At 56.2% G+C, this 11,501-nt stretch overlaps 2 protein-coding genes and 1 non-coding gene across 8 annotated transcripts in view; all 3 read right to left on the bottom strand.

The window, feature by feature from the left end:
• Positions 1 to 9,150, bottom strand: part of PRX (periaxin) — a 17,948-nt gene extending 8,798 nt beyond the window's left edge. For 2 of the 6 annotated variants that reach the window (XM_011372217.2, XM_011372216.2), the window contains exons 1-4: positions 8,786 to 9,149; positions 7,702 to 7,811; positions 855 to 898; positions 425 to 771 (exon numbers count right to left, since the gene is read on the bottom strand). In XM_011372217.2, coding sequence (XP_011370519.2) covers positions 425 to 451 — 27 coding nt within the window. In that variant the 5' untranslated portion in view covers positions 452 to 771; positions 855 to 898; positions 7,702 to 7,811; positions 8,786 to 9,149. Of the gene's footprint in view, positions 1 to 424; positions 772 to 854; positions 899 to 4,138; positions 4,194 to 7,701; positions 7,890 to 8,785 lie in introns of those variants that run through there. The other 4 variants (XM_023537890.1, XM_023537892.1, XM_023537891.1 and 1 more) reach the window with 4 other exon arrangements.
• On the bottom strand, positions 36 to 154 carry LOC111746894. Its single transcript, XR_002783300.1, has one exon. It is a non-coding gene; the product is annotated as a 5S ribosomal RNA (ribosomal RNA).
• Positions 9,151 to 10,032: 882 nt separating the features above from the next.
• SERTAD1 (SERTA domain containing 1) overlaps positions 10,033 to 11,501 on the bottom strand; it is a 2,902-nt gene continuing 1,433 nt past the window's right edge. The window contains exon 2 of the mRNA XM_011372212.2: positions 10,033 to 11,085. Coding sequence (XP_011370514.1) covers positions 10,375 to 11,082 — 708 coding nt within the window. The 5' untranslated portion in view covers positions 11,083 to 11,085 and the 3' untranslated portion in view covers positions 10,033 to 10,374. The remainder of the gene's footprint in view (positions 11,086 to 11,501) is intronic.

Here is an 11,501-nt window from a genome sequence, read left to right as displayed (position 1 = left end):
TTATTATTATTATTATTATTATTATTATTATTTAAAGCCTACAGCACCCAGTATTTCTAGGTGGTCTCCCATCCAAGTACTAACCAGGCCTGACCCTGCTTAGCTTCCGAGATCAGATGGGATCAGGAGCGTTCAGGGTGGCATGGCTGTAGACGGTTAGCCCATTATTAATAGAACTCCATTCTGCTCCAATGAATTAGCTGCTTTGCATCTTATAGTCTGTGCCAGACACTGTGCTGAGCACTTGATATATGTTAAAGTTCTTTCCTCACAGTGACCCATAAAATAGGCCCTGTTGCTATTTCCATTTCATAGATGGGGAGACTGAGGCACAGAGAAGCCAGGAAGTGTCTCCTTGCTACCCTACTCTGTGCCCCCTACTTGGGCTCCACGAGTCCCCCTTGGAGCATGTGTGGGCGCTCACCTCAGCACTCCGGCTCCTGACCTCCATGGCGCTGCTGGGAGGCACCTGGGCCCCGGGCTCCTGCTTCCTCTCTCCCTTCTGCTGCAGGACCAGCTTCAGTTCCTCATGGAGCAGCTGCCTCTGAGCCTGTGAGGGACAGAGATGGAGGCGTGAGGCCAGAGAATACAGGGGAAGAGGCCAGGCTTTGAGGGAGAGGTCATGGTAGTATCAGAAGGGGAGAAGAGCCCCCACCCCAGCTGTCCTCTCACCGCCGCCTGGGCACAGGCACCCCCTCCTAACAGGAGCCCAGCCTGGGGTGCCACACAGTCGTCTGTGGGGCTCACGCCCTTCCTCTGGGGTCTTGCTGCCTGCCAAAGAGAGACAAAGGCATGAGGCTCCAGGCAGGCCAGGGAGGGGAAGGGAGGGGCATGTGGCACCAGCCAGTGCTCACCTCAAGGTCACCTCCAGCTCCTTGGGCCTCTTGGGTCCGGGGCTCTAAGAAGAATAACGTGAGCATTACTATCAGCTAGTCCCGCTGATTGTTTCTTGAGTACCTGGCCCTTGCCGTACTGTCAATACCCTATCCCCACAGTGCAAATGGGGAAACTGAGGCTCAGAAGACATTTATCAAAGGTGACACAGCTGGACGACAAGCAGTAAAGCCAAAAGTGACTCCTAAGCCTGTCTAACAGCAGAGCTCCTGCACCAACCACCACAGCTGACCAAGGGGGTTCAAATTCATTATAAGGCAATCTTCACCATCTTATGCACTCCCCATGGGCAAATCACCTCACCTCCCTGTCCCTCCGTTTCCTCAGCTATAAAATGGGGAGAATGAGAACACCTCCCTCACATGACCGTTGGGAGGGGCAAATGAGTTTGTAGATATAAAGTGCCAGGGGCACATGGAAGTCACTTCACAGGTACTTGCTGTTATTACTAAGTCCTTTTTGTGGTCCTGATGTTATGTCGAAGGTCCCACAAGGGTCACTGCACGTGGACTTCAGGACACCCTCGTGAGGCCAATACAATTATTGAGCCCATTACAAAGAAAACACCTGAGGTTGGGAGGAGGGAAGTCACTTGCTCAGGTGACAAATGGCTAAGCCAGGACTTGAACTTGTCTGAAAGCTCCAGCTCTAATGATATCTAACGGGTATTGAGTGGTTGGTCACTCTTTGCCAGTCCTGTGCTAAGACCTTCATTTTCCAGCTCTCTGCGGAAAACTCTAGCCCCTCAGAGAGGCCGAGAACCTTGCTCTAGGTCACACAGCACAGCAAGAAGCAGGCAGAGCTGGGATTTGCATGCAGCCTCCCCAACAACCCTTCTGGAGGAAAGGGGATAGACATTGTCCCCCCATCCCTCCCCTGCCCCGCTCCCTGACTCTGGCCTTGTCCTCCCAGCCCCCGCCTGGCATGCCATCCCGCCAACCCCCACTCCCAAAGGAAAGGTCAGGCCTCACGCGGCACATTCCCTCAGACAATGGCCTGTCTGCTGTGCCTGGTTGCATTCCGCCCCTGCCCACCCACCCCCAGCCGTACAATGGCCCTTCATAGCCCACCACTGGCCAAGAGGGAGAACACAGGGACCCCCTCAATGCTCTGGCTGTACCCACTCTGCTAGTTCTGGCCCAGCCCCCTGAGGTATCGGAGGGCTCCTCTCTGGCTCTGCCAGGGGTTCTGGTCCGTGTCCTTCCCAGCCTTCCCTCTGAGACCCCAGCTCCACCAGGTAGGGCTGGCTCCTACATCTGGGACGTTTTCTCTGAACTAGGTCTTGTGCTGGCACCCATAAGCCTTGGAATCACCCTGGATTTGGTGGCCATTTTAGGAATGGAAACTGAGGTTCAGAGAGGGAAAGCGACCTGTCTGGGGTCACAGCTAGGACCCTTGTGTGCCCTTGACCCCAACTCTCCACCGTAACTTGCATTGGTGGCTCTGAGCACCAAAGTTGGCTCAAGAAGCAAATTAACTGGGGCAGGAGCGGGGCTGGCCGGGTGATGGGGCTGGAGTTGAGGGTGCCAAAGAAGGGTACTTTAGATGGCCCTCATGGGTGCCAAGTCTGGGCCAGGCGGGCACTTTACAGGTGTGGCCTCATGGTACTCCATTTCACTGGTGAATAAATGAGGGTTGAGAGACAAGATACCACAGTGACGGAGTTGGGACTTGAACCCAGGTCTGAGAAGCTGACCTCTGAGTCCTTGACATAACATAGCATCCTGAGCTGGGGGTGGGAGAAGCCTGGTCCTTGTAGGAAGTGGTGGAGATGGAGGGGAGGATCTGGCCCAAGCTCCCTGCTCCAGGCCGGGACAGGGAGGGTCACACCCACAGGCTGGCACAGGAAACTCGGCAGAGGTAGGGACAAGAGAGAGTGCCCTCCTTCCTTATCCCTGCCCGGGACAGCCGCCAGCCCAGGTTATATTTAGCTCAACTGTGCCCTTCCTGAGCCACGCACGTACCCAGCCTCTGGGGTGGGGCGGGGGCAGCTTCGGAAGGAAGCCCACCCCACCCTGGGTGCTCTCTGTTCCCAGCTCTGCCCATCCCACTAGGCAGGGGAAGGAGAGGTAGGGGGGTTCCCGGTTGGGGGGGGTGGCCCTGACTCGTGTTAGAGGAAGATCTAATGGGTTTCTGGTGAGTCAAGGCAAGGCAGGACCCTCCAGATGCCGACAGCCCATTTTTTGAGTGCTATCCTGGTATTCCTGAGCTCCCAGAATTCTCAGAGTCCCCATTTCTTGAGCACTTGCTATATGCAAAGATCCTTCCTCGCCTTAGCTCATTAAATCCTCGAAACGCCTCCCTGGGGAAGGCACAGCCTAGATCCCCATTTAAGAGGCCACTTAGGCCTTTCAGAATGGCTGGAGTGGGGGTCCCTGGGCCCTTCGGCTGAGCTGGGCCAGCCTGTGAGGAACCCCCCAGCTCTGCCCCGTGCACCCTCTTCCTTCCGTAGCTGGCACAGTCTCATTTAGGAATCTTCCCCACTCAGAGCCGCAGCTTCACCAGCGATCTGATGCCCTGAGCAATGGGAGCGAGGGCTCGATCAGACCCACTCAGGCCCCTAGACATGATCTGAGGCCATCTAGTGAGGCAGAGGGGCAGGCGTGCCGGCAGTGGCCTCCAGCTGCCTCCGTTAGTCCCTACTCCATCAGGTGCTTAGAATAACAGTCTCAGCCTATAGTAAGTGCTCAAGTAATGTAACCTCGTCGTTGACAGCAAGTGGGAGTGTGGACTGTGCATCTCAAAGTGTCTCATATCCAGCCTTTGCTCACCGGTGGCCGCACACTCTTCCCTACCAAAGGGGAACTTTGGATGAGGGATGGAATCCAGTTCTGGCATGGCCTCCCACCAACAGGATCAGCACTGCCTCCCCAACACCCTATTCCAGGGACCGCAACACTTGTCCTACCCCAGGCATCCTGCCCCAGCTCTTTACACGTAGCAACTGATCTACCCTCCCTTCAGCCCTGTGAGGTGGCCTCCAGCAGCCCACTTTGGAGATGCAGAGAGACGGAGAACACAGAGGCACCGAAGGGCAAAATATCTTGCCCGAGGCCACACAGCCAGAAAGAAAGGAATGTTGGGATCGGAAGCCGGGATCTGGCTCCAAAGTCTATGCCTTCAACTTCTATAGCAAGCTGCCTCCTGAGCCCCAGGCACCCTTCCAGCACCTCCCAAGAACCTGCATCTCATTCCTACAGCTTCACAGCCTGGCCAGGGAGGGACTGGCTGGCTGATCTCTTACCACTGGGCCTCCAGACACCTTCGAGAGCTCCTGGTCCTTCTGGTCAGCTCCAGCCCTAGCCTGGGGGGAAAATGAATGGGGGGAAAAGGAACAGGGAGGGGGAGGAGGGGAGACCCCAGCCATTGGCTGCAGAGGCATGACATCACCAGGGGGTGGGTGGTGGGGAAACAAACATCCCCTCTCCCAGCTACATCCACCACGCAAGGGGGTGGGGAGCCACAAGATAGCGCCACTCCCTTGCCCGAGCTGAGACTGCCACCAAGAGCCCCATTCCTGGGATTCGCACGTTGCTACAGCCCCTTGGAGACTGAGCACCCCACTAAAACTGGTTCCTGGCTCCTCAACCAGGCATGGCCCTGCTGGTTCCTGGGGCCCCTAAAATGACCTCCTTCCACTCCTTCTCCCAGTCAGTTGGGTTCAAATCCCAGCTCGGTCCCTTCCTGGCTGTGTGACCTTCGGCAAGTCACAGCATCTCTCTGGGCCTCAGTTTCTTCATTGCTAAAACAGAGGTAGTAAAAGTGCCCACCTCATGGGGTTGTTGTGAAGATTTACAGTTTTTAATTGTACAGCCAACTCGAGTTCTGCTGGACCCCAAAGATGCTGCAACACTCTTCTGTCCCCTTCACGTAAGAAAGAGGCTCCGAGAGGGTAAGTGACACTCACAATCACCCACAGCAGGTAACCGGTAAGAATGGGATTTGAACCCAGACATCCCCGACTCCCAAACCGAGGCCATCAGGCCTCACCCTGACACCCTGGCCCCCAACCCCCAGCCTGCCCTGACTCACCGGGCCCCGGGGGGCGGCACAGAGAGCACAAGTACCCCCACATGCCCCTCGCACCCACCCGGCCGCCGCCTCGGATGTTCGCAGCTCTCTGAGCACAGGCCTGGGGCCGGGGCTGCAGCGAGGCCAGGGATTACCCCCAAAACGCGTGTCAGCAGCTTCTGCCCCATTGTGCAGCTAGGCGAGGCCACCCGGCCCTCTCCTCAGTCGGCACTCTTGCCCCTCACACCAGCTCAGTGGCCCCTCTGCGGACCTGTCCCCTCCCCGCACTGCATGTTTGGGGCCTAGTCCCGAGGGCATAGGGACCAGGAACGGGTTGGCAGGATCCCAGAATGCTCGGGGCCTCCCCCCTTTCCTCCGAAATGCCCCCTGCCCACTCTCAGCCGCTGGGGAAAGAAGGAATGTGCTGAGCTCTGGGAAAAGCCTTCTAGGCCTGGCAGCCAACAAGTGTTGGGGTGTGGCCGGAGCCCAGCCAGACCCCTCCTCCCAGGAGGGCTGGGAGGGACACTGGTCAGGGCTGCCGATGGGCCTGAGGAGACCTGCACCCCAGTCCCTCTCCCTCTCTCTCATATTCATTGATTCATTGAAACATCCATCTGTTCATTAATTCATTGAACAAATGTTCACAAGCCCTTGGTGGCAGGCCCTTTGCTGGCAGGGACACTGACGGACCTAAATTCACCTTGGAGACAGGCTCAGGAAAAGATTCTTGGAGGAGGTGACATCTGAAGTCAAACTAGAGGGTTGAGAGGAGGGACTCAGCTGAAAAGGCAGGGAAGGTCCTTCGGTGGGGGGACAAACACGAGCAAAGCACCAAGGGGAAGAAAGTCCTTTATTCAGTATCAGCGGTCAGTGGATACTCGGTCTTGTGCCCAGCCCCATGCTGGATAGTGCCAGGGACACAGTATGACCAAGATAGCCAGCACCTGCTTTCACAGAGTTCACGGTACCACAGGGAGACAGACCCAGAATGGCCAGGGTCGTGATGGGGACTCATAGGCAGAGAGGTCAGTCAGGGCCTTGACAGGGGAGCCTAGGAAAGGTGCCTGCTCCAGCCGAGGAAGGGAGCTCGGAGAAGGCTTCCTGGAGGAGGGGACGTGTGAGCTGGCATCTGAAGGACCCACGGGAGTTCACACAAAGCTGCAGGTAGTGGGTAAATGAGAATGGGTTTCAGGTAACAGTCTGTGTGCAAATGGCCCCTTTGAGAAACTGGTCAACACAAGAGTGTGAGGGGAAGTTGAGGAGAGGTCCATGGTCATCAGGACCTAGAGGAAGGGCTGAGAGCTTGTCCTGAGACCCCTGGGTATCTACAGGAAGGACAAAGTCAAAGCTGAGTTTTAAGTAGTTCAGGGTGGAAAGAGTCGGACTATAGGCCAGGCTGGAGTCAGAAAGAAAATTCCCTCTGACTGCTCAGGGTCGGACAGACAAGGGCGGCAGGTGCCTCTCTGCATCTCAGAGGGCAGACATGCTGGCTGGTTCCCATCTCAGGGGCAAGCATTCAGTCCTTTGCCCTTAAGTAAGATGTCAGTTGTCTGTTTTGTGTAGCTGCCTTTAGCAGGCGAAGGATGCTTCTTTCCCTAGTTTGCAGTGAGGTTTTTTTGTCATGAATAGTGTGTGTCTCTGTGTCTCTCTGTGTGTGTCTCTTTGTATCTCAGTTTTCACTCCTCGTCTCTGCCCCGCTCCATGTTTCTCTGTGTCTATTTCTCTTTCTCTGTCTCTCTGTCTCTTGCTTTCCCTCACCCCAGGGGGAGTGGCCATAGGAAGTTGAGTTTCGGGGTTGGCACTGGTGTCCTGGCTCTGGCCAAGGCCACCTCAATAAACACAGGACATCCTGCTAGGGAAGGAGGTGGAAGCTTCTGCTTGGGGACCACCCTCTCCCCACCCAGTTTGAGTCAAACAGGAGCCAGGTCCCACCCAGTGCAGCCAAGGAAAACTGATATCTCCCTCCCCGCCAGCCTTAATGCCTGCTCCTGCCCCCCGCCCTCTCCACTGAGCTCCAGTCCCAGGGCCTAACTGGATGCCTTCCCCCGGGTGTACCCCCAGCCCCTTGCACCTACCATATACCTTAGTGTTAACCACACCCCTGCTTCTCCTCCTGGTTATCATCCCAGTGTGGTCCCACTGTCCCCTGGTCCCCGAGCTAGAGCCCTCGGTCTCTTCCTCCATCACAGCCCATCATTCCCACAGCCTGTCTTCTCTAACATCTCCTCCCTCCCCTCTTCTCCCTTCCTCATAGCTGCCCTGTCCCTTCCCAGCCTCCACTCTGGGCTCCTGGGCTCACCTTCCCGCCACCATGTCCACACGGCAGCCAGAGAGATCCCTTTACTTCTAGATCCCTTTGTGCTAGTGCCTTCGGAGTGAAGTCCCTGACCAGCGCCTTGCGTACCCTGGCCCCTGCCCACCCCCCACCCCAGCCCCATCACTGACCTTACCTCTTTCGCCCTCATTCCAGTCAAACCCAGAAGCTTACAGATCCCTGAAAAGGTTATAGGGTCCCTCAGCACCTAGCCTTCGCAAATGCCGTTCCCTTTTCCCAGAACACTCTTCCCTCAGACAACAGCCCTTTGAGGTGGGTATTGTTACTGTTCCAGCTTAGAGATAAAGACCCTGAGGCCCAGAGACGTTAAATACTTTGCCTAGGGTCACACGGCCACAGAATGGCAAAGCTGAAGTTCAAACACAGGTGGTCTGCTTTTCAACACAACCTCTGCTCTACGGCTTATTGCGTCAATAATCGTTGACGAAGCATCGTTAGATTTCCACACCGGGCCTGCATACCTTAGGTGCTCAGTAAATGTTCGTCGGATGGATGAATCAGACAGGGCTGAAAGGTGAGCCTTGGAAGGTGCGGGCTTCAGATCCCAGAGGACTGGGGTAAATTCAGAGGGCTCGGAGCAGGGGAAAGACGTGATCAGATTTGCCTTTTACGTAGGGCCGGGCACACAGTAGGTACTCGTAAATCTTCACTGAATGAGGAAAGGGAAGAAGGAAGGAAGGGAGGGAGGAAAAGGAGACCAAGAACAGGAAAGAAGTATGTGTGTGATGGGGGGGTCCCTGTGAACACCTATGGAGGGGAGCTGGCCTGGGGAGTGTCTTGGTGGGAACACACAGAGGCTCTGTGAAAGGCAGCAGCAGTGCCAGAGCGGCAGCTCCACGAGGAATGGTGTGGGCCCTGGAATCTGCTGGCTGAGGTAGCGTGGCCTCCTGGGGTTGAGCCTGAAGGCGGAGGGACGCACCAAAGCCAGGGAGCCTGCACAATCATCTGAGGGTCAGACATGGGGACAGGGGGGCAGGTCCTCAGGCATGAGCTGTTCATAAACCTGAGGGTGCCGGGGGTATGGGACCAGGGCCGATCTAGCCCATATGGTGCTTTTGTACAAAAGGCATGCCCCTTTCCCAAGGCGCTGGACCTCCATCTGCTGTAACACTGTCGTAATAAATATGCAAATGAGCAGTGTCTGAGACATGCATGGCAGCCCTTTACATATGGAGGCTATGTGCAGTGCACAACCTATACAACCGTACGCAGAGGCTCTGGGGAGAGGGTGGCATCACTGGCCAAGCAGGCACAGGGACAGGGACAGATGGGAGCATCGTTGACAGATGGGTTGGCTGTCTGCATCAGTAGGTATCAGAGATTATCCCCCAGCTTGGCACCCACAGACATCAGGAACAGGCCCCAGGGTGTTGTAAACAGAAGGCACTGCTGACCCCACACTCGGGAACTCCTGAACAACTGGACAGATCGCCAGGGAATCTAAGGCAGTAGCATGGGAGACCCCCCAGACTGGGCACCAGGGGGCATTGCTGAGCTCCGTCTAAACTCCCAATGTCTGGGTCAAAACAGTCTGAGTCTCATTACCTAGGGGTTGGAGTCAGGCCCTCAAAGATCTTCGGCCTGGGCAGCAGCTCCCTTCGGGCCATTTTCACTCCCCTCCCGGGGATGCCTCATCCACTTCCAGAAATGGGCACGACTTCCTCTGCTCCTCCAGGAAGCTCCACTCTGCCCGCCCCTTCCAGGCCCGAAGGGCCGGCCCGTAGCTGCCCGCCTCCCCCAGTTCCACCTAGCTTCAGCCTCCCTGAAGCTTCCGGCCAGAGGGGAGGTGCTGGGGCGCAACGACCCTGGTGTCCCCTCGTCGGCGTCTCCCCCATTCGAGGCACAACCGGCCCCTCAGGTCACCGCCCCGCCCCCTGCTCCTCTGCTCCGCCCCCTGCCCCCGCACCCCGGGCGCTGCCCTGCCCCCACGGCCGCCAGGAAGGACGCCGCCACGGTCCCGTGCCAGGCCTCTGAGTGTGCAGCCCCGCCCAGCCCGGCCAGGAATGCGGCTGGACCACGGGGGCGGCGCAGACACCCGGTGCTCAGGCCAGCCCTGTCACACAGGCAGGCAGTGAGGCAGGTGGCCTCAGCTCTTGGAGCCTGGGTTTCTTCTAGAAGGAAAGCAGGACCGCCTTTCAGTCAAGCCACCAAACCCGGTGGCTTTATTTTGGAGTGAGCCTCTAAGCTGCCCTGTTACCTGTCCAAACTGAGATTTGAGACCTGGAGTAGATTTTTTAAAAGCTTGCTGGAGTCCCACTTTTTGTCACCGTTTTCCTGGAGAGCTGCCTCGCAGTGCTTCTCGGAGAGGTTCCATCCAGCTTTGAGTTTTTACTTCTGGCTCATTCTCAAAGCTCTCTTTTGCCCTCACCCCCAGGCCCCCAAACACACAGGTAGACCACAGGCAAGGACTAGATTTCCTTATTAAAAGTGGCCCGAGGCTCCTCCACCTCCCCCACCACGGTGTATGGGCAGGCGCACCAGGGAAATCTGGTTGAGTCTGTTCCAGGGAGTTTTCTAGAGGGCCAATTACCAGACCTAATTGGTCTGCTTCTCAGACCAATAAAACAGTAAAGCTCACGGTTTGAAACCCACCTCCTCAAGTGATGACTTCCTGGAGCCTCGGTTTTCTCAACTGTAAAATGGGGATAATAAAAATGCCCATCTTGTTATGAGGATTAAATGAGTTGACACAAGTGCTTAGAGCCATGCCAGGTACACAGTCTATGGTCAATAAATGTTAGAGGTTACTCTCTCACCCTCGCCTTAGCCCAGAGACAAAGAAGCACAAAGACTTGAGATTTCCCAGGACTGGTTTTTTAATTTCAAAAAACTGGTTGAGGTCTCTTCCCACATCAGAGAGTATCGCAGGCTAAGACCTCTGGGGAGTCAGTCCAACATCAGGCCTGGTCCAATCACATTCCAGCCACCAGGCCCTATCATTCCATCACGAGGGCTGATCTCAGACTCCCCGCATCAGCCTGAGACAAGGGGACGGAGGTGAAGCTGTCTGCGACTGATTCTGTCTTTCCGAAGCCCCCTCTCTGTTCTGCAGGAGCCAGCTGTGTCTTTCCAAGGAGAGTTTGTTAAACCGCCAGCCTCCGTTTGGTCGCCAGACAACCATTCCAGCCCTGGAGTCAGCGCCCCGGCCCCGATGGCCGCTCCAGTGCCTGTGTGCCCACCAGCACGTCCATGAGGTAGTCCAGCTCAGCCTCGTCCAGCTCTGGAGCTTCTTCCTCGTCTGGCCCATCCTCGGGGCCAGGTTTGAGGCCCTCAGAGGCTGGCGCCCAAAGTTCACTGTCGTACATGGAGGTGTCGATGTCCTCAAACAGGCCCTCAAGCCCATCGTCCAGCAGACAGCTAGTGGCTGGGCCCAGCAAGTCCAAGGCACCCAGGCCAGGTGGGGTGCCCCCTATGGGGCGGCCCGGTGGCCCCTCATCTGCCAGGGGCTGGGGAGCCTGGCTCAAGCCCTCGATATGACTGAGGTCCTCCAGGAGGCTGGCCATGGAGGCAGAGAGGGCGGCGTCCGAGCTGGCCAGCAGGTTGTCAGCCACGCCTGAGGCAGCAGGCATGCTGGGCACAGGAGGCAGGGCGGCTGTGGGTGCCATGGATGCTTGGATGCGCCGCAGTGTGTTCACTACCAGCACCAGGTGCCGCAGGTCGGGCTCACTCTGCCGCAGGCTGTGGTGGAGCTTGAGCACCGAAAGGTCAAAGAGGGAACTGGAGGCCGCGGCTGGGGGTGCCTGTGCCACTGCTGGAAGACTGGGATCCAGCCACCAGGTGTCCACTGCCAGGGTTTCCTTCTCCTCCTCCTCCCTCTTGCGCTTCAGGCCCTTGCTCAGCATCGTCTGTGGGGAGGGAGAAGTCACTGAGTTATGAAAAGCCCATGTTGAGTTCAAACCGTGGCTCTGATGACTTGCTGTCTGTGTGGTCTTGGGCAAGTCATTTAACCCCTCTGAGCCTCGGCTGTCTTAGGGAACCTTTATACGAACGATAATAGTATCTGCTTCCTAGAGTTGTTTTAAGGAATACGTGAGATAATATACAAAAAACATTACGACAGTGCCTGGCACATAGCAATTACTCATTATAAGTTTCATTATTAATAACTATTAAAATTTATTTCGATTGTCAACCTTTTTTAACCAACAAAAGCGGCTGTTTCACATAGTTTAATATTTATTCAGTATCTACTATGTATCAGACGATAAACTAACAAATACAGGAAATGTGTGGCTGGTGCTTGGAAGATACTAAAAGGTCG

The sequence above is a fragment of the Pteropus vampyrus genome, unplaced genomic scaffold (assembly GCF_000151845.1).
Source record: "Pteropus vampyrus isolate Shadow unplaced genomic scaffold, Pvam_2.0 Scaffold203, whole genome shotgun sequence".
In the NCBI taxonomy this organism is placed as follows: Eukaryota; Metazoa; Chordata; class Mammalia; order Chiroptera; family Pteropodidae; genus Pteropus; species Pteropus vampyrus.
The sequence above is the reverse complement of the archived record's forward strand: the minus strand, read 5'-3'. Positions and strand labels throughout refer to the sequence as shown.